At 45.4% G+C, this 27977-nt stretch overlaps 1 protein-coding gene across 8 annotated transcripts in view; it reads left to right on the top strand.

Annotated features, from left to right (window-relative positions):
• The window catches only part of LOC144934742 (neuronal cell adhesion molecule-like), a 262783-nt gene that overhangs the window by 189182 nt on the left and 45624 nt on the right, over window positions 1-27977 (top strand). For 7 of the 8 annotated variants that reach the window (XM_078860837.1, XM_078860845.1, XM_078860840.1 and 4 more), the window contains 11 exons: window positions 1085-1254; window positions 2142-2289; window positions 2832-2956; window positions 5493-5591; window positions 8614-8715; window positions 9566-9766; window positions 11441-11511; window positions 13305-13533; window positions 14613-14728; window positions 17399-17603; window positions 23987-24109. In XM_078860837.1, the coding sequence (XP_078716963.1) occupies window positions 1085-1254; window positions 2142-2289; window positions 2832-2956; window positions 5493-5591; window positions 8614-8715; window positions 9566-9766; window positions 11441-11511; window positions 13305-13533; window positions 14613-14728; window positions 17399-17603; window positions 23987-24109 (1589 nt within the window). The remainder of the gene's footprint in view (window positions 1-1084; window positions 1255-2141; window positions 2290-2831; window positions 2957-5492; window positions 5592-8613; window positions 8716-9565; window positions 9767-11440; window positions 11512-13304; window positions 13534-14612; window positions 14729-17398; window positions 17604-23986; window positions 24110-27977) is intronic. The other variant, XM_078860843.1, reaches the window with a different exon arrangement.

Genomic DNA, 27977 nt, shown 5'->3' with positions numbered 1-27977 from the left:
AAAGTGGAGCATCGCAAAAAATGTATTTAGCCTCTCGTGCTGTACGGTTTCTCCTGGTGTGTACTGCTTAACAATGACAGCAGTAACGTCGAGGCAAGTCAAACGTCGCAATCAGTCGGTGTGCGCGTGCCGGGTGGATTGATTATTACATCGCTGGATCGTGAGAGATGGCGGTGGCTTGCGGAGGCCCTTCATCCAGCAGTGGATTGACCATGGCAGATGAAAATTATACTGATGACGAATAATAACATTGTATGTTGAATTTCTTTCGCACTGTATGTAGCCAACCGTGCTAATCGGAGATGTGGGGAAAGGGCAACAAACTAAACACTAAAAACAGTTCTAAAGGGATTCGTTTTCAATATAGATGATTTAAAAGTGTGTAGCCCCAGTGGCTTCCTAGTATTGGAAGGAAAAGCGTTCCGGACTGGCGTCAGAAAGCGTGCGGTGCGGTGACCGTCCTTGTTCGACGGCTCGCCAAAATCCGCCGCTGCCACGAGGAAGACCGGAGGTCCCGCGATGATGGTTTACGCTCCATCCTCACCGTCCTCCCCAGAATACCCATGAACGACCTCGGGCTCGGGTCCCAGGCCAATGTTGTTGACGGCCCGCAGCAAACTAAATACTAAAAACAGTTCTAAAGGAATGAGTTTTCAATCTTGATTTAAAAGTGCATAGCTCCATTGGCTTCCTAATATCGGAAGGAAGAGCTTTCCAGATGGACGCAGAAGAGCGTCTGAAAGCGCACGATGCGGTGACCGTCTTTGTTCGATGCTTAGCCAAAAGCCGCTGCCGCGAGGATGACCAGAGTTCACGTGATGGTTTATGCTCCTTGACGAGATCAGCAAGTTTCGATTTCACCTGAAGACGGCTGCTTGCGTTGTGGCCGAAACGTCGTGAGAATTATTTTATTATGTTTTAGTTTTATTATTCTATTACTTCCCTTCTACGTGACTTTGCTGAAAGAACCAAGAAGATGAGTATCAGCAAGGTATTGCGGTTAATTTCTGGCAAGCAATTTGTGCGTGTAATCAGTGCCTGGTGACGATGCCTGAGTGTGGGTCTCTTTGGCGGTGGGCGACAGGTTCAAGGACGCCCACGGAGGGAAGCTGGAAGGTCCGCGCTACCAGGACTCGGCGGCGAGCGACACGCTGGTCGTCCCGCGGGTGCAGAAGGGCGACGCGGGCGTCTACACGTGCCACGTGCAAAACTACCTCAACAAGAACCAGAGCCTGGCTCGGCTGCTCATCAAGGGTCAGTGACACCGGCACTCCTATCGTTTTGTTTTATTGTTTGCTACTGTAACGTGCAGACCCGCCCATACTGAACACCTGTGGAACAGAGCTTCATAGCTCATCGGATTTCTCCTCCAGTCAAAATAAAGATTCTGATTCTGATGTGTGTTGAACTTCGTTTGCACCGTACGTAGCCAGCCATGCTGATCGAATGTGTGATACTGTGACCTCCTGCCGGCGAGCCTTCGATACTTGGCGTGGCTTGAGAGTGCACCTAGCCTGGTGCAAGCGTTGTGATGTCACCGCCAATTGGTGGCAGATAGCGGCTGTTGTCATTGCGATAGCACTAAGTTTGCGCTTGGTCCTCTTGACAAGTCACAGACAAAGTGGTCTCCCTGCACAAGTTCGTGTGAAGTGGAGCTCTACTCCACTCGGAGTCTTGAACGAGTGTCCAGAAATCATCATCCCAAAGGCAAAAGCATGTCTTCCCATATAATGCCACTGGTGGCTTCCCACTAAGTGTGGTAATCATTTTACCTGCCCGCATGGGGATGATGGGCTAAGTCAATCCCCAGACAGGAATGAACTCGCAACCTTCCAACTGCAAGTAGAGTATGCTAAGTAGAGTGCCTTTTTGGATAATTTCACAAATCGAAGTCTTATCTACATCCCAGGTCTGTCTGATTTGCTGCACACCAGAGACCAATGGCTGTGACTATTCTACCCCTGCCAATTCGGTGACTTGTCGCTCTTCAGGGTCGTGATTCGAATCAAGGAAATAATTATATTAAACATTGACCGTGGATGGGATAAATGGTGTTAAATTATGTTTGTGTCGCGAAATAGGCAAGTATGATGATAGCAACGATGACTCCGTACGTGTGTGGTTTTCTTTTTGTCGCACAGACCCAACGCGGATTGTGCAGCCCCCATCGGAGCTGCGCACCCAGCGATTTGGCGTTGCTACGTTTGAGTGCCATGCCACCCACGACCCCAGCCTGAGCCTCAACATCTCTTGGTTCCATGACGGATACCCGCTTCCAGAGAGCCCCAGGTCAGTCCACAACCGTTCAGGTGTCCCCAGCCAATCGATATAATGCGATATGGTTTCAGGACAGTGACACGGTCCCAAACCAACCAATGGGCACACAAGTGCTCCCAGTACTTTGTAGATGAAAACAGACATTTTTTGGGGGGAAAAAAAGTATCTCCCTGCTGAAACTAGCGATGGAATGCCACTGATATCCATTGCCCTGAGCCTTCGTGACAATTCCACATTCCCATGGTAGGTGCTAGCCAGTAATTAGAATGATCTCAATAGATATCCTGTAAATTGGTACTCATATCATTGACCCCATGTAAATGATAGCCTGAGCCAAGCCCTGGCCAAGATTTGAACTCTCAACTATTTAATTGTAAGCAGAGCATCCTAATTGCAGCACCACCCAGCTGGATGGATAAATAAGACAGTATTGTAATTCGTAGTATTGCCATTCGTGTCATTACAACAGCTGGAATACATATAACGTGAAATGTTTTCATCTCGGCGTGTACCGTGTACAATCATCGTCGTCTTGACCCTCGCGTTGCGCTCAGACACGAGCTGGAAGGGAGTGGCCTGACCATCGTGAACGTGACAGAGGAGGACGTTGGCCACTACAAGTGCAGAGCCTCCACGGAGTTGGACCACGCCGAGGCAGAGGCTCGACTCACCGTCATAGGTACAAAGAAGCCGGGCTGGGCACTTGCAGGACAATTGCTCTGGCTGGCTATACAAGGGGAGGAAGCTCTGCAACAGATTTCATTGAAACGCTTTGATAAGTTGCCGATGATAGTTTAATTTATTGCATCATCTCTCCACAGATGTCCGAACAATCAACTTAATCATTCACGTACTTAATCCAATTCATCCAACAGCTCCCAAGAAAACCCTACTTTATTTTGGACAATGAGCTTCTGTGGGTTATCAAGCCTATATTTGTTCTTCCCAAGACCCTCCTTAAATATTTAACAAAATAGATAACCAAACAATGTCTCCTTCAATCTAGATTTGAAGTTTTCTTAATAAATCACAGTATTTCATATACAAGCGATTGGCCCCACAACCTTCTGTGGGTACATAATTTAGCAGCATTGATTCAAAACAAGCAAAACTGTGGAGGGCTTTTGACATACCGTGTCTCATCAGCAGTCAAGACTTGCTTCAACCAATGCTGGTGAACCACCTGATGTTGTAGGCTCAAATGTGGGATGTGTTTTGCATCACAGACTCACGGCACAGTTGCGTCGGTGTGTGCCACCGCTCTCTCAGCTCGAAGGCATTGTCCCGTCTTCTGGTGAAATCAGTTTGTTTTTTATCTAAAGCCTTGCTGGCAAAGTGGTTATTGCGCATATTATTTCAGCATCCACACTGGCCACTATGTTGTTATTACTTATTATTACATTTGTTTACCGAGGAAAGCCTCGCTGAGTCTCATGACTGTTTTTCAGGAGGGCTCTGCCACGTTTTCGTAGGGTTGTGAGTTAAAATCCTGGTTGGGACTCAACTAAGCCCATCATCTGCGTCGGGTTAATAACACGATTACAACAAATTTGTGGGAAGTTAAAAGTATTCGTTGTGTGGAGACTGATTCCTGCCAGAGGAACAAAGAATTTCCACCACTGGCTTAGGACTAGCAATGAGCACTGGCCAAGACTTCATTTGATTATGCACTAAGGCGTTGTTTGGTAATGTGCTAGTTGACTGTTGCTGCATAAGGCATATCCCAATGATATTTAAAGCAGCAAGCTTTGAGGTGGCTCAGAGGACTCATAATGGCTGTGTAAATGTAATGAGGCAACACTGCTGATATGCATGGTTCAAATTGGGGCAGACTCCTCTGATTAAATCGGGTTCTCGAGCGTGGCAAGTTGATGGCCTCAGCACAGTCACCGATTGGCTGCACAAAAGAAATCAATTTTGTTTCGTTTAATTTGTCCTCTGCGGGGAATATGTCCAAACGCATCTATAGTACGTAAATCATCATTTACGTCGATTGTTTACGAAACGAAATCTTTTTCGATCAGAAAATATTTCAGATTCCATCACGGAGGGTTTATTCGGTCCACCTATTGCGTGCCAAAGTTAAAAAAAACGTCGAAACGCAAGTCCCTTGACGGATCACGCTGTGTTAAGCAACACGTGCGTGCAAGATTGCCACTGATTGTCCCTATTTACCTGCAGCTCCTGTCCTCTGTAGGGTTACGTGTGAGTCGCATTACTCTGGTCACACAACCCTAAATGCGATCTCCGGCCGTGATTCTCCCCCTCCCCGTGTCTGTGCCTCAATGTTATTAACCAAGTTTTACTTTCCCTTCCCCTGCCTGCAGAACTAATGTGATTTTCCCCGCCTGCCTTTTGGATATGAACCAACTTGTCCTTCTTTCCTGTTATTTGCTTGTATGCCGTTTACCTGCCTGACTGTCGATTGAATAATTTTCATTTTTGCTTTGTTGTAAACACTGAATTATATTTGCAAGTATTCCGACAACTAACCCAGCATGCGGTAACAAGAACATTTCAAGAAATGTATGCTATGTCTAGAAAATGACTATCTAGGGGTGGCCGTTTAGCTTAGGGGGCTAATGCTTTGTCAGAGCAATGAGCCAGTACTGCTGAGATGTTGGGTTCGAATCTGAGTTTCAGCCACCCATGATTGAAGGGGTTTTGTTCTCAATCATGTCATAGGTTGATGATCTCAATGCAGTTAACCAATGACTGTGCTGAAATATCGTGACAAATTTGGGTTTTCGCTCAATCTGGCTTATTTCAGGTGTGGGAAGTTAAAACAAATGTATTGACGTGATGAACACTCTCTGCAGGACATATGCCACTTTGTGCTGCAGAGAGGGGGCCGATTGAAGTGAATTCAGAAGTATTTTTGTGATGCTATCATCCAGGGGCCATTCTCTGACAATAGCTGACGTTACAGTGCTGAGTGGGAGAGCTCACACAGGAAATGTATTTATCTCATGACACGATGCCTGTGGCATAATTCAAATAGTCAAAAAGTACACGAATATTCTCTACAACAGCAAAGGCCTAGTTTAACATTGTGCCGCATGGATTGAACGGTTCCTGTACCTCCAGTCTGTGCTTTTTGTTCATTAACCAACGCCTCCCTCTCCCTCCCGATGTTATTTACACTTTGACCCTAACCCTGCCTGCCCTCTCCTTTTCCCGTGCTGTCTCCCCTTCTCCCCTGGGAACATCCTAAGACTCCCCAGACGCCACCCTATCCTCTCCCGAGCTCAACGCGACGCTAGTTAGCTCTCCCTCTATCCCCAGCCCCGTTGGCGGTGTGGCGGTAACGATAGGTAAAACAAAACCCCCGTCTGCTCCCTGTGCTTTGGCCCACTGCATTTATCTGTGATGCCCTCACGTCACATCAGCATGAGCACTTGGATCTAGTTAGTTTGTCGTCGTGCGGCGCTCATCCATTTCATCTGATCACAGACGGCGATCATGATTTGCGTGGCTGTGTTTTCTTTCATAATTCATCAACCCAGGTACAGTATTTTAGTGCGATTCTTCGCTCCTGGTTTTAAGTGGGACACAACTCAAACATTAGTTTGAAGCTGTTGTGCTTCGTCGAGTGAATATCGATCGACAGCAATTGCACATTTGAAATCAGTTTTTTTAATATGTATAAAAATAAACATATGCAGGTCCATCTTTAAAAATTTGACTGCTGGCTACAAGATGCCATAATTGTGGCTTTCAAATTCTCCTCCACTCCACAAAACAAATTGGAGACCAGAGACTTGCACTGTGCATTTTACCAACTTGCATTATGCATTGAATTGTAGCCGGGATCACGTGGCTCCCACCTTGTGCATGGAGGTGAATGGTCTCTTGTGAGGCTGTGATGTCATTGGCTATGGTGGTGTGCCTTAAAGTCACATGGCTGTGGCATTCGTTTTTTTTATGACAGAGTTTCAAACTTGTGTCAGACAGCCTGCGTTAATCAAGAAAATACCAGTGTTTTCATTTTGAGTTGTGTCTTCCTTTAAAACACACAAACTGCTTAATCAAGCGAACATCTAATCAAGCCAGCACAAATTCCCGGAAGACCTAAGATATTTACAGGCCAAACAATATCAAATAAGCACACGCTAAAGTCGAATGAATTATTTATTTGGTTGCACATCATTAAAGGAATACGCCCACAATGCTTTGCTTGATTTGCTAGTGTGTATATTTACACAGAAGCCTTTTCAGCCACTGCGAGGCTGTGTTAGATAATTATTGGAAGGTAATTCACAAAGAGAACACTTATGAGCCTCATTTCAGAGTGATGGCTACATTTTGCAAGGCATTGTGGGTTTAAATCTCGCCAGTGCGGGAGAGTAGGCCAAACACAACTTAGAGGGGCTTTTGAGAGCTCCCTCGAGTCGAGGTCCTCCTGCCAGCGATGTCACGAGACATTGCTGGTCTAGGCCTGCACCTTTACTCTTGCGCATTGTGGGTTAATTTCTCACGTTGCTGTGCAGCCTTGGTATATGCCACCTTGACATCATTCGGTTAATGTACTTGAACGGTTGCTTCATAAGACATGCCCTGTTTGTCCCCTGCTAATTCGCCAAATCTAATTGTGTCCCACCTGAGCGCGACGCTGCGGATATTTATTTATATATTTGCGCAACGTGCACGGCATCCCATGCAGACCACGCAGTACAATTGCAATGCAGGCCACCAGGTCTTGAGTCGGCCGCTGAGCGGAAGCCTCACGCCTTGGGTGCAATGGTCGATGCACATTCACCTTGCGTGTCCATGGGGCTGAATGATGACAGCAGCTTCAGTTTCTTCAGAGGAAAGGCAACTTTAATGCGGAACAAAACCAGGCCGTCCCGCTGTTCTCAGCTCAACAGGAGCTGTTGGTCAGCACATTCTAATTAACTGTTTTGCCACACGCGTGCATGCTTAGTCGTGATTTTCATCTTAAAAAGGCAGGGCGAGTTGTGTGCCCTTGTGTATAATTAAGGGACATTTAAAAAAAAGAAACTGGATTCTCGGCTCTTAGCGTATGTCACGCATCACAAGCAAGGGCATCCGTCCAGTCTCTCTTGGGTAAATACGTTATGATAGGCACATTAATAGGTATGAATGCGTGTATCTATTTACTTACAAGTAATTATTTTACCAATCAGCCCATGTGGTGTTTGTAATCAATAATATTGCAAGGTCAAATCCTGGTCAGGGGTCGACTTAGCCCGTCATCATTCTGGGGTTCATGAAATGAGTACCATTTTATGGGAAGTCTAACAATGGGCATATTCTGGACAAACTGGTCCCACCGTAGCAATGTGGAATCGTCATAACTGGCTCGGGTTTTTTCTTGGAGTTGGGCACTTCCAAATAGTTTTTTGAGCAATGAGACGCCAATTAATATTACTTCATAATATACATACATAATAAGTATTATGTTAAGCATACATTATGCAAACAAGGTGACTGGTTAACCAATATTTTATAAAATGTCTACCGCAAATGACTGGCACACTCGGTCAAAAACGCCTTGAGAATCCAGGTTCTTGGTTTTCATGCCTTTGTGTAACATTGCTTCATGTGCTTCATAATCGGTGTGCACATAGTACGCGCATTGCACGGAATGTATTCACAGTGATGTTGTTTTTTTCTTCATTTAACCATATTCACATGCGTGTATAAATGCTGGATTTGCTGAACGTGTGTACACTGTTTAAAGTTCGCGAGGTATCAGCTTAAAACAGTCAAAACTTCGACTTTGACCAGGGTGACTTTTAGTTCAGAGTAAGTGAAAGGCAGTAAAACGGAATGTTGCATTTCATTCGTCAACAGAGGTGTGTGTTTGATTATATTTTATTAAATATATATAGTTGGCAGAATTTTGTGTTTTTCATAGTCTTGAAGATGTGTTGTCTGGGCAGTACTTCTTGTTTTGGCTTCAGGGTAAGTGCAAGATAGTGAAACTACGCTATGTAATTTACCTATAATTTATTACCATATTTAGTATGTGCATGATATATAAAATGATAATTCAGTACAACCACTCTATAGTAGTTCTTGCAGTTCATTTCTGTAAAGCATCGTCCGTTATAAAAGTTGACGGTCAAATCTCTGTGACATTGTTTAGTATTTACGCGTGTCTGTGTATATCAATAATATAATTTGTGTGCGTACGTCATTTTATGCGAGTAGTTAGTCTTTGTGTGCATCCGCGTGTGTTTCTGCATTTGTGTCTTTGCATGTGTGTATTAATTTTTGGTGTACGGGTGTGTGCCTTTGTATGTCCTGGTGCATGTGTGTCTTTCCCTGTGTGTGTGTGTGCGTATGCACGCGTTAATCCGTGTGCGTCAGACCGCCCGGATTCACCCATGGACTTGGAGCTGACAAACCGGCAAGACCTGAGCGTGCGTCTCACCTGGAATCCTGGCTCCGAGAACAATGACCCCATCAAAGGTCTCTCTCTATTCTTACCCTCGCCGCTCAAGAGCCCAGCGTACAGGACGAGCAGTCTTGTTTGCTTGTCAATGGTTTCAATTGTTCCATTTTTCAGAGAGCCCTTGTCCATGCAGATTCACGAATGAATAATGTTGCTGGCGCACACTAAAGGGGCGGGGGGGGTTCCATTGTTCGTGTTTCCTCCTCTAATTGTACGTTAGGAGGATTTGCCTTTATATCCGGCGCTTAAATCACAATGTGCTCCATTGCGCCTGTTAAAGTATATGAAGTAAGGCCATAACACGGGTAAATGAGACAAAAACAAACTAAAAAAGACAAAAACTAATTAGGAAAGCCCAGGGTAATGCTCTGAATTGAATGACAGTAATTAATGCACATTGGGACGGTGCGTGCATGGGTCTTGAGTGCGCGCGTGTGTGTGGAGCGGTGGTGCATCGATCAGTGAGCGCACTGCGTGATGATCCCAGGAAGCTGGCTTCCATTCTTGGCTATAGATGAAAACCTGTTCTGGGCCTCCCTTTGATAAACTCAGCTTAAAATTAATACCTGGTACAGTGTGCGAACATCAGCACTGGGGAATAAAACACAATGGCAGCCAGACATGGTTCTGGCCACAACACCCTTCTGTTGTGCATCGTGTGGTTCTTCATAGGCGCTCGCTAACAGCCGTTTGTTAAAGGCTATATGGGGGGCGGCATCTCTGTCACACATGCATGCTTGTTCCTACATGTGTAATCTATGTACACATACGCGTTAGCGTTTTTTTGCGCGGGCGTTCGAGTGGGCGTCCCGTCCACGTGCGCGTGTTTACGCTCGCGCGTTCGGACGTGCGTGCGCGCGCGTGCAGAGTTCGTGGTGGAGTACGAGGAGGACTGGTTCGAGCCGGGCGTGTGGCACAGGCTCAGCTCGTTCCCAGGCTCCCGCAACTCGGTGCTGCTCGACTCGCTGTCGCCCTACGTCAGCTACCGCTTCCGCGTCGTCGCCGTCAACTCGGTGGGCCCGAGCGAGCCCAGCTTCCCGACGGAGCGCTGCCTCACCGTTTCCGCGAGTGAGCAGAGCACGGGGGCACCACCACCCACCACCCACCCTCCACTCTCCAATCTCCGCCACTGCTTTTCACCGAGGAGGTAGCAGCAAGCGAGGCTGCCCTTAGGGGTGGCCCGGTAGCTAGGGAGGTTATCCCAAGTTCCTGATTAACTTGGTGTATATGTTTAGTTGACCGCCCCATTGTGCTGGTCGTGGAGATTATTTGACCATAGTTCACCATACGAGTCGGTGCGGGTTCGTCAAGGTGGGTGGGACCAGTACCTCGTTCATTATCACACTCCGCTGATATTAGTCGTGGCTGGGAACCGAACTCAGACCGTTGGGATCAGGTGCCACAGCTCCCCCAGGAATACATGTAATAAAGACAAATAGTGCAAATGTAACGTTCTTCGGTTACAGAATGCAAGACAAGATGCAGACGAATTGGACACGTTAAAACATCAAATAAACCTGATGTAAAAGCACATTTAGACGAAGTTAAACACAGTACCACATTACGTGGAGGAGGCTGGCAATATTTATGGCAGGATAAAGTAAGTAACTTTGGAAGTTTGGAAGAGAATATGGCAAGAAAGTTTTATAGATGCAGTCAGAGAGAGGAGTTTGTGATTGGTTGGAGACCTGTGCAGCATGGAAGGGAGCAGGTTAACGAGACGGGAGATGTAGTGGCACCCAGAGGCCAGTAACAAAATGCAAACCCTAAAGCAAGATGTGGGTAATGAAACTATAATAGGCCAAGTGTCAGCGTTGCAACAATGATGGGATCTAGCAGAAGGAAGGATGGGACAACCAGGTGTAATACCATTAATGGTATTGGAAATAACCTCTTGACCTTGACCAAATTATACGAGTGATACTAAATCAGCAAGCATCACAATTTGATGACTTTTAACATTTTGGAGTCACAATATATTATTATTATTTTGCATTACAGTGCAGTGCATGTAGAATTAGCAGTGGTTGTGCTGTTTCCATGACCCAAACACATTAGAATTAGAAATACTCGATTGTCACGATAATTTTAATTTGCGATTTAATTCATCGGTACAGCCCTCTAATCATTACCATGCTCTCGACTTGGACATTTGTCTCATCTTATGTTATATATTCATGGGGCACCTTACGGGGGGCACCCTCACCACACAAGGGGCTGTAGTGGTTCATGGAGGAGGGAGCCCAATGCCACCACCTTCTCAGCAAAACTCTGGATGGACAATAACTGCTGCATTACCAGTGATGCTCACATTTGGAAGGATAAAAAAATACTTTCAAAGGCAGATTGTCTCAGTGTTGTTAAAGTTGCTGTTATTGTTTTATCAGTTTTAGGATTCAGGCAGAAACCAACATTTTCCCCGTTACAATTCGCGGGTGAACAGACTTGGGGGCAGTGCTGTGTGTGCATGCGTGCGTGCGCGGTGACCTGGCTGAACTTTGGTATTTCTAAAGGCAACATGTGTGATCCATGTGACGATGCCACCTTTATTTTTGTTTCCCTGAACTCTAAACCACCTGGTGCTGTTGCGTCTCATCACGTCAAAAAGACTGCATTGTAAACAACTTAAAGTATTTCTTAGCATTACCCACAAAACAAAGATGTAGACACGCACACACGCAAACACACACGCACACAATAGGGATAAACATTGCGCTTTCGTCACGTTTTATTCTTTTGCAGGTCCTCAAATAAATCCATCGGGTGTGAAAGGGGAAGGAACCAATCCCACGAACATGATCATTTCCTGGACGGTGAGCAAACATGACGTTGGTGCCCAAACTGTGCAAGACACAATGGGCATTCACGTGTGAATGTGTCCGCAAATACAGCCACACACCTTAACCCACCTGCAATGAGTTTGCCCTCGTCCTTGCATCTATGTAAAAGGCCTCAGACAATGCCATGTGCGAGAGAGGAAACGTACAGACCGCTTATTGTACTTTTAATAGATTTGTTCTTGAAGTCAGAAGTCAAAGTGTCTGTCAATTCTCAAATGAGCATTGAACTGGGCCACGCTCTTTTGGCTGCCAGGGCTGGACATGTCACATTCCAAAGCTAAAGGGCCAGTCTCTTTGTAAGAAAACGACTGCTGGCTTTAAACAAAATGAAGTTTTATAGGCCATCCCTGTGGGATGGTGAATCCATGACCAGGAATTGAACAAGCCCTTCAATTGTGAGTCATACATTTGTAATATGAGGATATATCCGGCTCACTGACGTATCACAACTCGTCATGGTGATTGGCTCTGCCGGTCTTGGTTTACAGCCAATGGGGGGAAGCCTGGGGGCATGGCCATGACGTGATGGAAAGGTGACAGCTGTAAGGATTTGGTCTGCTGGCTTTGGCCTCAGCCAATGGGGAGATGAGTCAGGGGCGTGGTCTCGGGAGCTGACGAGGGAGCCTGGAAGATTCGATGCAGGCTAACGAGGATTGGCGGAAACGTACCACGTGACCCGGGTATTAAATAGGGGTGGAAACGAATGACACATGGTCAGAACGGGAACGAACAGAGGAAGGGGGCCACGCGGGAGCGGGACTCCGAGTTGCCACGTGGCAGTGCGTCTCTCTCTATCTATCTGTCCCTCTCACGCTGCCTATCAGCAGCGTGAAGTAACTGTAACATAAGTTGAATAAAAGACGGATTCCAGAAGTCGTCTCAACGAGCTTTATTACACATTTTGCCACAGGGCCAGCTGGCTGGATGCTCAATTTTAATTATCTTTTTTAATTGCCTGAAGAAAATGTATTTTTGCTATGTATTCCTTTATTGGGAATAAAATGGTTGTAAAACTGTTACAAATAGGAACATATTTTGTATCAATCTTAGATGGTTGATGATCGGCTGTCATTCATTCCGGCATTATTTTGCATAAAAAAATCAGTGATTTCCCCCCTCAAATGAATGTGAGGAGGCTCTCACCTTGTTCATAGCACTAAGTCTGTGGTGAAAATTTCACATTCCTGCGGAGTAGTCCAGTCTCCTCATGGAGGGGCATTTCATTTTTTTTTCCATAAAGTTGCAAGTGATGAATCAACCTCTGCCCAGGATTTTGGACTCTCAACCCTCCGATTGCGAGTCATGCTGCCAGACCACTGTACCGCCTGTCCCGAAACAATTCTGTTCTTTACCCTAACTTCACTTGCAGTGGTATTTTGATATACAAGTGCAGTAATCACCCTATATATGCGTTGATGTATCTGTAGATTATTTTTTCCTATGCATAGTTTTTAATAGTAATGTTTCCAAACGAACTCTTGTTACTGGAAATTTTCATTAGGTCTGTTCACTGTTTTTCATTTCTGCTGGTAAGGCTGTTGTTGTGGTGTAATTTGTATTTGTTTGTGTTTTGCTTTGATATCTACGTCCTTATTGTGTTTTACACTCTTGCTTTTGTCATGTCGGTGACCCAGGTCACTCGCACAAATGAGACTCATCCTGGCCTCTCGAGCCCTCACCCGGTCAAAGGAACTTAAACCCTGAAGCACAGCGAGAGGCGTGTTCCCCCGTCAATTTACGCGTTCCCCGATCTCTCGCGCACGCAGCCCATGCGAGGAGTGGACCAGAACGGCCCAGGCTTCGGCTACCGCGTGTCGTGGCGTCTCCAGTCGAGCGGCGACGCGGAGTGGACGACGGAGACGGTGCTCAACCGCTCCCGCGTGGTCGTGTCGGGCACGCCCACCTTCTCGCCGTACGAGATCCGCGTGCGGGCCGTCAACAACATTGGCCTGGGACCAGAGCCCGACATCGTTATCGGATATTCTGGGGAGGACGGTGAGGATGGAGCGTAAACCATCATCGCGGGACCTCCGGTCTTCCTTGCAGCAGCGGCGGATTTAGGCTAGCCGTCGAACAAGGATGGTCACCGTACCGCACGCTTTCAGACGCCAGTCCGGAACACGTGACCACTGAAGTCCTCCCACAAAGGGGGGGGGGGGGGTCCTTTATTATTGGAGTAAAACCCAGACCAGGAATTAAATTCACAACCTTGTCAGTCCAAATCAGATGCTCTAATCACAGGACAACCTGGCCAGATTAACATATTTAATACACAATCAAATTACTGTAACCAAATTAGAACACAGATCAAATTTTGGCCACATTCTTACGGTAAAATGTTTCCAAATTAATTAAGGTGCAATACACTACTGTTTAATCAATACAGTCTGTATATATAATTTGCCGTGTATATAATTTGCTTCAAAGCGTGTGCTGGTTGTTTGGCCAATTAATATGACCTAAACCCAACCAGAAACACTTGCAAACTGTTAGACATGAACTTAACTCATCAACATTCAGCTGCATTTTTGCAATGCCATAAGCTGAAAAGTTGCTTTGTCTGTACAACATCATGTCTAATTGTGGTGTGAGCATACAATAACTCATCATTAAGTACAATCATCATTTATGTTTTGGCTACAACTTCTCTGCCAAACGCAACAAATCACGGTTTGCCATAGCCTGGAGTGTGGTGATGCAAGTGACCCATATATTCACGATCAGTCTGTGCTCTTTACCACCAAAGTCACTATCATTGCTGCCTCGTGAGTAGCCCTTCCACAAATACATTGGCCATGCTGCAGCATGCGAGGCATAGAGGGGTTTTATCCTCGTTAATTAAGTAGTTTTGGTTTTTGCATTTGATTTAGTTAATGACTAGTGGCTGCCAATGTCACCAGAAAGAATTACATATATCACAATGAAACAAAAAAAATGCCATTCTTGCATATACCATGAGAGAATGAATTGAGTTAAGTTCACAAATAAAATCGTCGTTAGAGCTTGACTATGGACAGCTGTGATGGTGTTCAAGGTAAGGACGTCTTAATTGACGTCGTTGCATCTTCTTGCAGTTCCTTTGGAGTCGCCCAAGAACGTGCGTGTGGAGGTGCTGAACAGCACCATCATCAAAGTGACCTGGGAGCCCGTGCCTCTGGAGTCAGTGCGCGGACATATCCTGGGCTACAGGGTACATATACGTGTGTGTGTGTGTGCGAGTGTGCTTGTGTTGTGTTGGTGGGGAGTAATAGCGCAGCGGTTAGCGCGCTGCGCTGTAAACCCAGTGGCCCGCGTTCAATTCCCACTCACGGCCAACACCAATGCCGATTATCTGAACCAGTCCTGGGCCACCCCTAGGTCGACTCGGCTTAAAATTAGTGTTTGGTGCAGTGTGTAAATATTGCCACTGGGGAGACGTAGGCTGGAGTCGTAATAAAAAGTGTGCTGTACTTGGCCCTTCCCCCCTCTCCAACCATTATATAAACGGAGTGGTAGCTCCTGCAATCTCTCATTTACTTGATACAGCTGTCGTGGCTGTGACGGTTCCACCTGAAGCCGGAAGCTTGTGTTGCCTCCGAAACGTCGTGATTTTTATTTTATTTTACTTTTATTAATTTTAATGTTTTACCTACGTGACTTTACCGAAAAAACCTAAGAATAAGAATATTGAGTCGTGGTGCTGGCCACCCCCCCTCCCTCATGTGCCGTGCCAGCCTTCATTACCATTATCCTTATAACAATTAAAAACACGGATCTCAACGTATAACCTCCCAAATACATTCGCAGGATTACACACTCTGATCTGTTCTCTACAAAGTGGCACTCACTTTATTGACACCTAAACGTATGATAGACTGCCTTAATTGCAGAGCCACGTTTTGACCTCGCAACCTTCCCATTGCAAGTGGATCGCCATTGTCGCAGCAGCACCACCTGCCCGGGACAGCGCATCATAGCTCGCGTGTGATTAACGCGTTCTCGCCAGCGGGAATTATGGGCAAGGAGTGCCTATTGCGGATGGTGTATGCACTGCACACACACCAGCGTGACTTTAAAAGCGAGAGCCCGGTAGCGTGTTCGACAGCTCTGCAGTGTCAGGATTGACCCCGCCGTCCTGCCCGTCCTGCTGTCGTGCACGCTCCTGAATGTCGTGCGCAGGCTGACTGACCGACAGCCACTGACGCAGCCCTTTCCAAGGACTTGCATTGAAATTCTTGATATTGCGTCCGTGCCACTTTGCGTGATGGTGAGCAGCAAAGTCGCTGTCAAGGGTGTGTGGGCTATGTGGGGATTGGTGGCACGGTGTGTGTGCATGCGTGGGGAACAGTAGCGCTGATGTTTGTACTCTGTGCTCGGAACTCGGTGACCTGAAAGAGATTCCCAGCCATGGCGTAATATGAGTAGCGTATGGTATCAGAACTTGTCCTGGACCTCGCTAAGCTGACTTAACCTTAAAATTAGTATCGGATCCAGTGTGAGCAAAAGTCAGCCGGTCTTGATGCAGGCCACACAAATACTACGCCCTCGTGTGCAAAGCCAACCTTATAATGTACTCATGAACAGAACATGCCCCCAACACTCTGTTAATAATATATATTTTACAGGGAATTTTTGTCGGGAAATATTCCTGAATATATACACAATTCCATTATCAACCGGTATGAACTTCAGGGATTCATCTTCTTGGTTCTTTCGGTAAAGTCACGTAGGCTGTTTGTGTTGTGGCCGAATCATCGTGAGAATTTTTATTTTATTATGTTTTATTTTTATTATTTTATTATTTCCCTTCTACGTGACTTTACGAGTATGAACGTGTTCTCTGCCTCCCCAAGGCTGATTCAGCCTTTGCATGAGCACCTGCGCTTGGTCGTGTTGTCACCATCAACAATGGTGATGCAAAGGCAGCTGGGCAAGCATGGTGTTTGGCCAAAGCCATCCCATAATTTACAGAGTTGACTTTCATAAGTGCTCACCAACATCCAACATCAGTGCACACCTAATACACCTCTGTGAGGGTACGTTAAATGTGTTCGCTTAAGGTGTTTTAAGAACAGCTCACCGTGCAGTGCTATTATTTGATTGCGCTACTCACAATTGGAAGAGTGATCAAAAATCTAATCAATCTCTGGGGTCAACTCCACCTATCAATATACCTGGGGTGAGTAAATGACTACCAACTTTTGGAAATATCAGCAGTGCTGGCCCCCTTCTATAGGAAAGTGGACATTTTCAATACCAATAAAAAAAATCGATGCTGCACGTTTGGCTTACACTTATCACACAAACTCGGATCATCCTCCCAGTGGCTTTTGGCGAGCCATCGAACAGAGATGGTGATCGTATCGCACGCTTTCAGATGTGCTTCTGCGCCATCTGGAATGCTCTTCTTTACGAAATTGGGGAGCCACTGGAGCTATGCCCTTTTAAATCATCTAAACTGAAAACTAATTTCTTTAGAACTGTGTTTGTGTTTAGTTTATTGTCCTTTCCCCGCAACTCCGAATAGCACGGTTGGCTACATACCGTGCGAACACTTGACTTTCTTCCTCACAAATGGAGCCGATTTTTATTTTTCGATTTAAAGCTTTCATGACTGCAGGGATTCATATTCTTGGTTCTTTCGGTAAAGTCACATAGAAGGGAAATAATAAAATAATAAAAATAAAACATCATAAAATTATCACGACGTTTCGGCCACAATGCAAGCAGCCGTCCTCAGGTGAAGAACAGAGCTGTCGGAAAGACAGCGTCCTTCATTAGGACCCTGTCTTCATTATTTCCCTTCTACGTGACTTTACCGAAACAACCAAGAAATTGAGCCGAGCCGAGCCCGGTCCCATCATGTGCCCGTGCCATGCAGGTGCACTACTGGCGCGTGCGGGCGCTGGGGGAGCGCAGGCGACGCCGGTCAAACCGGGAGGTGATGGAGTTCCAGCCGGTCCGCACGCACGGCGTGGTGCCAGGCCTGCGCCCCTACAGCCTCTATCAGCTGGAAGTTTGCGTGTTCAACCGCAAGAGCGATGGCCCGGCCAGCACCCGGCAGCAGTTCCACACGCCGGAGGGAGGTGAGCACGAACATACGCCGTACACGCACCCCACGTACGGGCACCGGCGTCGAGGTCAAGGTGAAGAGGTCATCGTGACCGGATACCATTGAATGCCACTTTTATTGCGCCACCGCTATCTTCCTTCTCACAGATATCGCAAATGTTATGAAGTTGGCACCAGACCTCCAAAGCACGATCTCACCGACTCGTACAATTTGCCTTTAATATATCCCCTTTTAGCCACTGACCTCTGGATACCATTCCAATACCCGTCTCTGTGCCTGCCCGTCTCCCACCCTGCACATGTATCCCCACCCTGCACAACCTCTTTTCCTGGCTACATCTACGACGCTTTCTTTCCACATTACACTGTGATACTACGAAGTAGTTTTACCCAATCTTACCAGGGAATTTCGATTATTTGCTGCACACTTGATGTGAAGCTTTCGTGACTGCAGGAATCCATACTCTTTGGTTTTTTCGGTAAAGTCACGTAGGTAGAAAAAATAAAATAAATCACGACGTTTCGATTGCAACACAAGCAATCATCATCAGGTGGGAAAACCACAGCAAGGAAATACATTTCTTACCATAACATCTCTCTCCCATTTCAGCAACAACAACAAAATATTATTTTATTTCAGAATTTAAATCAATCATTCGATCAATCCACTTGCAGTGAATGCACGAGGTGGGTGTATGTATGTACGTATGTATGTTGAACTTCTTTCGCACCGTACGTAGCCAACCGTGCTAATCGAAGGACGTGGGAGAAAGCCGTGAATTTCAGGGCAGCCGTATTGGATTGGAGCGGAGATGGGGGCAGTGGGGGGTGGGGGTAGGGGCAGTGTGGGAGAAGTGAGAGCTGCATTTCAGACGCACTGGGGCAGAACTGCAGCAGGTGGTCCTGTCTCATTGATAAAAGCAGTGGTAGTGATGAATGGGCTGCCTCTTTTACCTATTGTATCGCTCTGGGTGCACTGACCAGGGATGGGGGGAGGGCGAGATATAAAGAGAAAAGAGAGTCGAGAAACACACAAAATCTCACGGAAGATTTTTGTGCCCCTTCCTTAACCAGCAAATTCACTCACCCGCTCCCTTGCTCGCTCACTCACTCATTAATTCACACATCCGTTCAATCGCTCGTTCATTCACAGCACAGTTCCATCGGTTGCATGCAGCCACCGTCGCTGCACGCAGTGTGCTTCTCCTGCTGCTCCGTTAGTCGCGAGAAGACCTTGAGCGCGATTCATATTGACATCGCCTTGGTAACGGGGGCGGTATTACCTCACCTCGCTGTGTTCGTCGCTGCCCCTGCGCCTCGACTGTATGCGAAGGCACGGTGGCGTGTCATATGTGCAGTCTGCCTGCCATCTGCGGACAGGCCCGAGCCTATGCAGCATTCAAAACCAGCGGACAAAGTGTTTTACCCGCGTAAGGTGGCTGGTTGGTTGATGGCTCATAATGGCCGTGTTAAATGGTGAGAAAATTAAGCCGGCACTGCTGGGAAACTGGGTTCACAATCTGGGCACACACCCGGTCATGAAACCAAAATCTCAACACGTTCGTCAATAACACTGCGTTAAGAGGAAAAGTACATAATTGGTGACGTTTGTGGCAAATTAGTTTTATATGTTTCCATATATTGTGCTTGTGCATCACTGCCAATGCAGCATCACCAAATAATGTACTGTTGAAGAAATTCTCAACGGTATTGCGATGATGGTCTCAGCCCAGTGACTAATCGTTGCAGAAAATAGCATGATATAAAATGTGTTTTTTTTACAGTGTCTCTTGGTAGTTAGCTTAAATACTGCACCGTGTTAGCTTTGTCAAGTGAGAGCTAACAGTGTCTAGTTGAAATGAGCCATCGGAAATTGCTCACGTGTACCGCTGGACATGAATAACAAACCACGTGTTGGTCAACAACTCTACATCTTTGGGGTGCGCTGATACTCTTGCTCATGGGTACATATTTTGCGTTGCACTAGGAGAGCACGAATGATGACTTTTTTTTTAGGACAATATTTGACAATCTGGTCAGAAGTGGCTGCAGCAGAGCTCCCTGGCTCGCAATGGGAAGTTTGCCAGTTTAAATCTCTATTAGCTGCCTTAGACAATCATCCAGAAGTTAACCGTAGCCATCCTTTTAATATACTGGCTCTTTCCATTGGAATGTGGAATTTACATCATCCCTTGCTTTGGGCCACCAATGGAGAAGAGCACCACCCTGTGGCTCGATTGAAGAGGGAGAAACGTTTACATACAGTTCAGTATCCCCTCGTTATTCGCAGGGGATACGTTCCAGAGATGCTCGTGAAATAAACATTTTGCTGATAATGATATTGTCCCATGAAACCCTATCTTTTCAATGAATTACCTTAAATAAATGCGTAAATAAGCTATTAAAAGCGTAAAAATCATCTCATCACTTCATCTCATCACGTTATCTCATCACTTTATCTCATCACATTCTCATCACATGCATCTCTGTTGGTGTCCCTGGCTCTCTGGTGGAGTTTCAACATCACCATGGCAGGACAAGTCCACGCATAAAGTCAACAGCAACAGCCACTGACTTCCTACAAAGTGTAAATCATTTTTATTGACACTGGAGGCATAATGAGCTCGGCGAATCCCCTGATCAGGGTTTGAACTTGTGAGCCAAGTTTCCCTAATCAAAGCCACGAATTGAGCGGATTGTTTTTTCATGGGACTGGCTCCTTCCATGGGAATGTGGAATATTAACCGCTGGGCTCAGAGAAAGTCAATGGGGATGAATTTTACCACAATGCTCCAATCTCTCTGTGAATTGTTTTCATTCGCACTTCTATCATCACAGTGTCTCAATTTCCTCGCCGGCATGCTGAATTGTACCCCTCATTTGCTTGTCTCACGACAAATGTATGAAGGTGTATAAAAAGGCCCCTTTCTTCAAACTCTGCAGATGGGAATGTTTTCCCTTATTTGTATAGCATTTTGAGATCCAGTCACACATTTTTATTTTTTGCACACACACTTGGTGTTGCAATTTAAGGTAAGAAGGCAGTGTTCCTTTACCGTTACAAAATGCCGAACAAATGCGCGTTTTTTGGGAAAATTAATTGCCTACATTTAAACATTGTCTGTACCTAACTGAATGCCGCTGTATGCAAGTCAAACAAAGGGTGAATGTCACTTGGGTTCGTCACGGCTGCAGAGACACTGAAGGACGCTGTTGTGTCTCTTCATTTATCACCACACATGACACAGTTCATCATCTAACGCATGCCTCACTTGCAATGTTAATGAGCATTGCATTACCTCTAAGGCTTTGTCTTAAAAATCAATGACTGCATAGTACCAATACACTTTTCTGCAGCCAATTACTATAGAGCGCTTCAATCTAGCACTTCAATATCTTTGCCCGCAGACTTAATTTTCAAAATGAAATTTCACACATTTTTCGGGAGCGTTAAGTCAAGAGCCCAAAGACATATTGCGAAATGGAAGAGCACTTTTCATTCAATAAAATGAATACAATATTACATGAAGATAATAGCAATAATATTCTTAGGTTTTTTCGGTAAAGTCACGTAGGTAAAAACATTAAAAAGTAAAATAAAATAAAAATAAAAATCACGACGTTTCGGAGGCAACACAAGCTTCCGTCTTCAGGTGGTACCGTCACAGCCACGACAGCTGTATCAAGTAAATGAGAGATTGCAGGAGTTACCACTGCGTTTATATAATGGTTGGAGAAGGTGGTGGGGCAAGGGCCGCAAGATCATGTGTTTGACATGCGGGGGGAGGACACCAAACGAAACACATAAAGGAGTTCTAAAGAAATTAGTTTTAAATTTAGATTTCAAAGTGCATATTTGGAGTGGCTTCCTCATATCGGAAGGAAGAGCGTTCCAGATAGCCGCAGAAGCACATCTGAAAAGTGCAATGCATTAACCATCTTTGTTCAATCGTTATCCAAAAGCCACTACGAGGATGACCAGAGTTCGCGTGATGGTGTATGCTCTTTGACGAGATCAGCAAGGTATTGTGGTTCATTTGTGGCAAGCGCTTTGTGTGCAATGAGTGCAACCTTATAGTGTATTCGTTCAGCATATGGAAGCCGATGCAGCTCGGCGAGCACCAGACAGACATGGTCGGATCTTGCATGGAAACCCATGCAGAGTGGGGGTAGAATATATAAACTCTAAACAAAAAGGGTGCCCGAGTTGGAAATCAAACCTCGGGCCTTCTTGCCCCGCGGCACGAGTGTTACCTACCACTGCACGACACTCAAGTGAACTGACCAGACAGGTTCACAAAGCTACTTCCTGTGCTTCTATCTCCTGTGAAAAGTATAACTTCGTAAGTTTGGCAGTTTCGCAATTCAAATAGTCATCTGGATAAAATAGCCTCCACCATGGGAATGTTGTGAATTCCACCACTAGCTGAAGACCACCAGCGAAGGTGACCACTTCCAATTGTCTCAGCTCAGGAACACACTGCAACACACGGTGACAGGAGCATACTGTGACATTTAGGAGTTTATTCTGCTGGCATGCATAGTACAAGCGCTAGAGCAGAATAATTGGTCAGTTGCTAGGCTTGTGCATTTGACTTGAACTTTACGTTGATGTCCAACAAAACGAAATGACCCCACTATCTCTTGCCGTTGTCATCCCTGGAATCTATTTACACCGAGCCCATTTGTCTCCGTTTTAGCCCTATGCCCGTGGCGTTTTGGCACGTGTGTTGCTTGCGGCTGCCAGCTGTAAATGAAATAATGAATAAAGAAGAAAGTTTGTGAAATTATTGTAAACAGCACTTGTATTTGGCTCGGCAGCCTGTGGCTTACTAATGTTCATTGTTGCATACAGCACAAAGTGGATGCACTTGCCTAATTATCGTAGAAAAAAAACTCACGTGCGTCACATCTGCTGTCAGTTTGGATGCAACAAGTTAAGAAAGAGGTCTTAATTTAACAGACGAGGGTCCATCTCACCACCTGAAAAATAAAATAACACTTGTCATCCCTCAGGTTATGGGCCTGTGACAGACCTCCATGTTTCAGCAGCCTTTGTCTTTAGCAGGACAACTCTGGACCGGTTTTGACTTTCAGGGTTTACTCAGTGATTTGATGTTCTTATTTTGTGACACTGTGTATACAGTGGTGCATTTGCACAAATAACAAAAAACTCTACACATTAGGCACACTCCCCTAAAAGGAATTCTTTCATATGTCATGTGCAATCAAGAATAACCTTTGCCAAAAACGTTGTCTTTTTATATATATATATCTTTTTATTCCTTTTTAGGGCAGTGTGATTGACAAATATGATTATTTTTTTTGTTATTCATAGATCGAAGCTAGTCAGAGCTCTCACCTAACAATATCAAGGTCATAAGTTGAAATCACTATCAGGGACTGATTCCGCTATCATCCCTCAAGGGTCACTCAAATAATCACATAATTAACACGTGGTGATAATATTGGTTGGGTTACTATTTTCAGAATTTAAGCGACCACCTATACAATAGCTAACACATCCCTTGCTTAATAAAATACCATATGTGGTGTTGTTAAGACAAGATGAGGCTTTCAAGTGGATGCTATATATGTTTTTGACCTAATGAATTCCGTGAATGGGTGTTAACATTTTGACTTAATATAAATGTAACAATAACCATTTTCTCATCAATTACAACTCCATAAAGGCGATGCTAAAATCGAATGAATGAAATTTGTTTTGTTTTATTGTATCACATAAACAGCAGCATTGTAACTGATTAAAAAATAATGAAAAAGTATTAATACTTGATGATGAAAAAGTCCGTTTTTAATACGAATGTAAAAGGTTTTGTATTAAATACCATATATTTGGAAAGCACACCAGGCCTTAAAAAAGGTCCCTTCATGCTGCTATTAAAATAGAAGCATGCGGGGTCCTAATGCAAGGAAAAATGTAAATTACGGTAAAGTCCAATATCACTTCTTCAACTGAATTCTTATTAAACAACTAAAGAGTCAATTAAACCCAACTTTAATATGTGCCATTCCACATATCTGCATGCAACCTATTTGAAAGGTGTTCTCTCCTAGGAAATGTAATTTAAAGTAAATTTCCAGCCAAATGCGACTGCATAAAAGGCATGCAGTGTGGTTGCTCTTTTCGATTAAGGTTCTTTCGCCCAAGGGCAGGTCTATGGCTCAAGCAGCCTCCAAACCCGTGCGATTCCAATCTGGGTGCTGAGCCATTGTGAGGGAATAAAAGTTGAGGTTGTTTCCCATTGCTTTCCTCAACAGTGTTTTTTTTTTCAGGTGACTTCCGACGCAGTTTAATGTCACACTCAGGACTTCCACAATGTTTTATTGTTTCATTTAACTCGTGTGCGTGTGTGTGTGCCCCGTATGCTCACAGTGCCCAGCCAGCCTGAGAATTTGCGCCTCTACAGACCATCGCAGACTTCGCTCAAGATCGATTGGGATCACCCGGAGCTTATCAACGGCCGGCTCACAGGCTACTCCTTACAGTACCAGACAAGTAAGGTCCCCCTTCTTCACTCCTTAATGTAGTCCATGAGCCCAGACCAGATATTTCACCGCTCGGGATCACCTAAAGTGGCTTCACATTTGTCGTTCGAATTTCACGATTTGGCCAACAACAGTGCGTTACGGGATTACCATTACTGGGTTGTCACATAATTCACCGTTAGCAGCCATGCAATTGAATGGCTACAATAGATGGTACCAATAACCTATGGTGGTGCTAAAATCCCGTCTGGCAACATAGACATGCTCTGTTAGCCTTTGCCACTGTTGCTTTTTGTCAAAGTGCAACGTCGCAGCGTCTCTCTGGGCGGCGCGAATGTCTACCTGCAGCCTGTGGTGTCGATTCCACACTTCTACAGCAGTGGGCCAGCCATTATTGACCTCCCACAAAGTGGTAATCGTTTCATCAGCCCCAGAGGACTGAGGACTGAGTCTCCACTTGGGGTCTGAGCTCGCGACCTTTCGAACGTCAGTCGGTTAGTCACGGAAACCACCAAGGCATCCATGTATGCTTTTTTACGTACGCATTTTTATGAATAAAATCTAATTTACAAACTACACACACACATCTACAATATTGCTGTCTTCCTGCTTAAATGAGCAGTGAGGTGGTACTTGTCTTTTTGGTGCCCTGAGCCAGTGGTGGACATTCCACATTCTTATGGCAGGGGCCAATTTCCTTCAAAGAGATAACCAGTACCAGTGTCTACGACCCATTGCACCAATACCGTGATGGCTGTGGAGTTGTAGCATAGCTGCTGGTTCACTTATTTGGGGATGATCCGGTACCTTTAATTTAGTGGCATTGTCCAGTGTTGTGGTTGCATCCAGCAGAGTAAGACAATGGCTGGAGGAAGTGTCATCCCGCTGATAGTGCTTAGACATGTTGAAGCACTGTGATTAATGGTGGAGTGACACCCAAAAAGGGGGGTCTTTCCTGACAGAACGTCCACCAGGGAGACGGAGTGAATAAATCAGCTTGTGTGTTGGTGCTGTATGGATTGTTACATCACAATATTCATGAAATATGGCAACGGTTTGGGGAGCCCTTAATCCGGCAGTGGATAGTTCATGGATGGAGATGATGGTGTAATTATTGTTACGCTTGTTTACCCAAGAAAGCCTCATTGAATCTCAAGACTCTTTTTCAGGAGCGTTCTACTAAGCTTTTGCAGTGAGGTGCAATGTTGCTGCGACTGTGTGTGATCCCAATTGAGAAATTTGCAGGTATTTTTTCCGCATTGGGATGTTTGGCCAACACAAATTGCATTGTGCGTTTGATTTAGCATTAGGGGGAACCCGGTGAACCTGGAGGCAACCCATGCAGAACAGGGAGGGAGGGGGGACATACAAACGCCATGCGAATACAGGCCTCTGTTGCTGTGAGGCACAAGTGTTACCACTACACAGAACCAAAATAAGGGCCAATGCGCACCAATGATAAAACATCTCTGTACAATTTTTTTCAATTCCCTTAATTGGTAACTGCCCACCACCTTCATCTCTACCCCCTACTAAATGATTTCCAACTGCCGTGCTTATATAAGTGAGCTCCAGTGACATGCAGTATCAGTACATTGTATGTAATACGCCTTTAATGATCAACAGAAGCTGGATGCTCTTCCTCACATAAAATATAAAATGACAATACAATTACGGGCAAACATCGAGACAATATTTAATCACAGCTCCATCTTAGTGTAGCAGCATGATTACAAGGGTGGTGTTCCTGCCAGGGTAAAGGTTGAACTTTTTCTGGAATCTGCAGTTGTGTGGAGCGTACCATATTTAAACATTGATCACGACGGGGGTGTTTGTACTTTTGATATCCTCACTTGAGAACAGTGGTCAATGTCTAAAGTGCATCTCCCTCAAGAGTGTCTCCCTGCTCCAAACGAGCATACATTTCTACGTGACAAGCCACTTTCTTGAGCTATCGTATGTGGCCAGGTCGCTTCTGAAACAGAGCTATAGAGCTCAAGTGGGGCCTTACTTGGTTCAATAACTAACACATTCCTGCGGAGGGAGCTGGTAGGAACGTTGGGTTGCTCGGTCAATGGCCAGGGTCAACGGCGGCGTGGTGTATTCCGCAAATATGCCCGACTGTGAGCGCGGGCACAAGCCGGCGTGAGTAGGTTAAACGTTGAGTTTTATAAGGGCACCACGGGGTGACCAGCCCCTCCCCACCCAGCCCCACCCCTCCCACCCCCCACCCAGCCCCACCCTCCCCACCCAGCCCCTCCCCACCCTCCCCTCTCCACCCAGCCCTCCCATTTTTGCATGCAGGACGGACGGACACAATAATCCCCTGTGGGCTGGTGTAACCAGGAGGTTCCTACCAGTAAAAATGTAGCAATGCTTATCTCAACCGACAAGTCCTGCACATTACTGTGGTAGGAGACAGTCTCTTCATAGTGCAACCACCGTTGACTGTCCTCTCTTTTTATTGGCCCCAAAGGTATGGGAGGCCGAGTTAATCCCCAACTGGGATTTAGACTTGCAACCTTATATTTTAATGAGCATCATATCAGACCAATTTAGTCTAGAGGTAATGAGAGAATGTGGTTAATGCTGAATGGATGTTAGGCTGCAAATTAATATTATTTGTGATGGTCTAATAGCGTAGTTGTTGCTGCAGTTGAGCACTTTAATGCTGTTAAGCATTTCCATGATAAATTCAGAATCTACTTATGTTCAAGGCCCATTACTTTAACCTAATTATAACTGTGGATAATTTCTGAAGGGATCCTAGCACACGTGCCATTGTATCGTCCAGTGTTTTTCAAGATTGTAAACAATTGATAGAATCGTTAAATTGTCTCAGCTCAGCCACAAATCTCTGCGCACACACAAAACATGTCCCACCTATGAGAATATCAACTTCAGTGTCATGCCATGAACATTACTGTCAGTGGCGGTGTGGGTGGGAGAGTATTTTTGTGCGGGTTAGAGGTCGTGTAAAGGAGTTGTAGAGGTAGCTCTGTAATATCCACTTCCTAATGATGTTGTCTTGTAAAAACTTGTTTGTTTAAATACGCGTTTATATAACCTGAACATGCGGTGCTGTGGCAGAGAGCCTATTTTGCGTCCGGAATGTTGCAAGTTCAAATCCCAGGCAGAGATTTTAGCCCATTATCCCTCTGGTCCTTATTATTAGGATGTGGAATTTCCAGTATTGGCTCAGGGCTGCCAACAGAGATAAAGCACCATTCAATGATCTTTAGAGATATTGGTTATTTTACCAAATACTAGCAACCCACACGTCCTTTGCACGTGATTGTCTGTCTGTCCCTCCCAGGCTACCAGCAAACCTTGTTTTCTTATATAGAGCCCGGTGTTTCTCGACCTTTCTCTTGCCTTCCCATGCTGTATATCCCAGTGTGTCTTGATTTCTCATTGTGTTTCTGTTCATATCTATTTGTCTATTCCTCTGTCCCCTCATCTACCTCTCCTCCCTCCACTGTACCTCCCACATCTCTCTCTCCTTCTGTTTCTCACCTCTCACCCTCGCTCTTCTTATTCCCTCCTCTTTCTCGTCTCAATCTCCCTCGCCTCTCCCCAATTCTCTCTCCCAACTGCGTGTCACCTTACCTCGCCTTCCTCTTTCCGTTTTGCTCGTTTTATTTCCTCTTCCTTTCATGCCCTTTCACTTTCTCCCACCCCTCTTTTTTACGATCAGAGGAAACAAGAAGATGCTCGGTGTAGTCGGCACTTTGCTTCGTTAATCATTTCGGTTTTTTGGGGGTTTTTTATGCTTTTCTTTATGTAAATCTCCCCCCCCCCCTTTTTAAATTAAAGATTTCACAAAAGATTTCACGCTCTGCTCTCCTTACCCCTTCCCTCTCTCTCGACCCCCTCTC

The sequence above is a fragment of the Lampetra fluviatilis genome, chromosome 11, assembly GCF_964198595.1.
Source record: "Lampetra fluviatilis chromosome 11, kcLamFluv1.1, whole genome shotgun sequence".
NCBI lineage: Eukaryota > Metazoa > Chordata > Hyperoartia > Petromyzontiformes > Petromyzontidae > Lampetra > Lampetra fluviatilis.
Note: the sequence above shows the minus strand (reverse complement) of the source record. Positions and strands in the feature narration are given on the sequence as shown.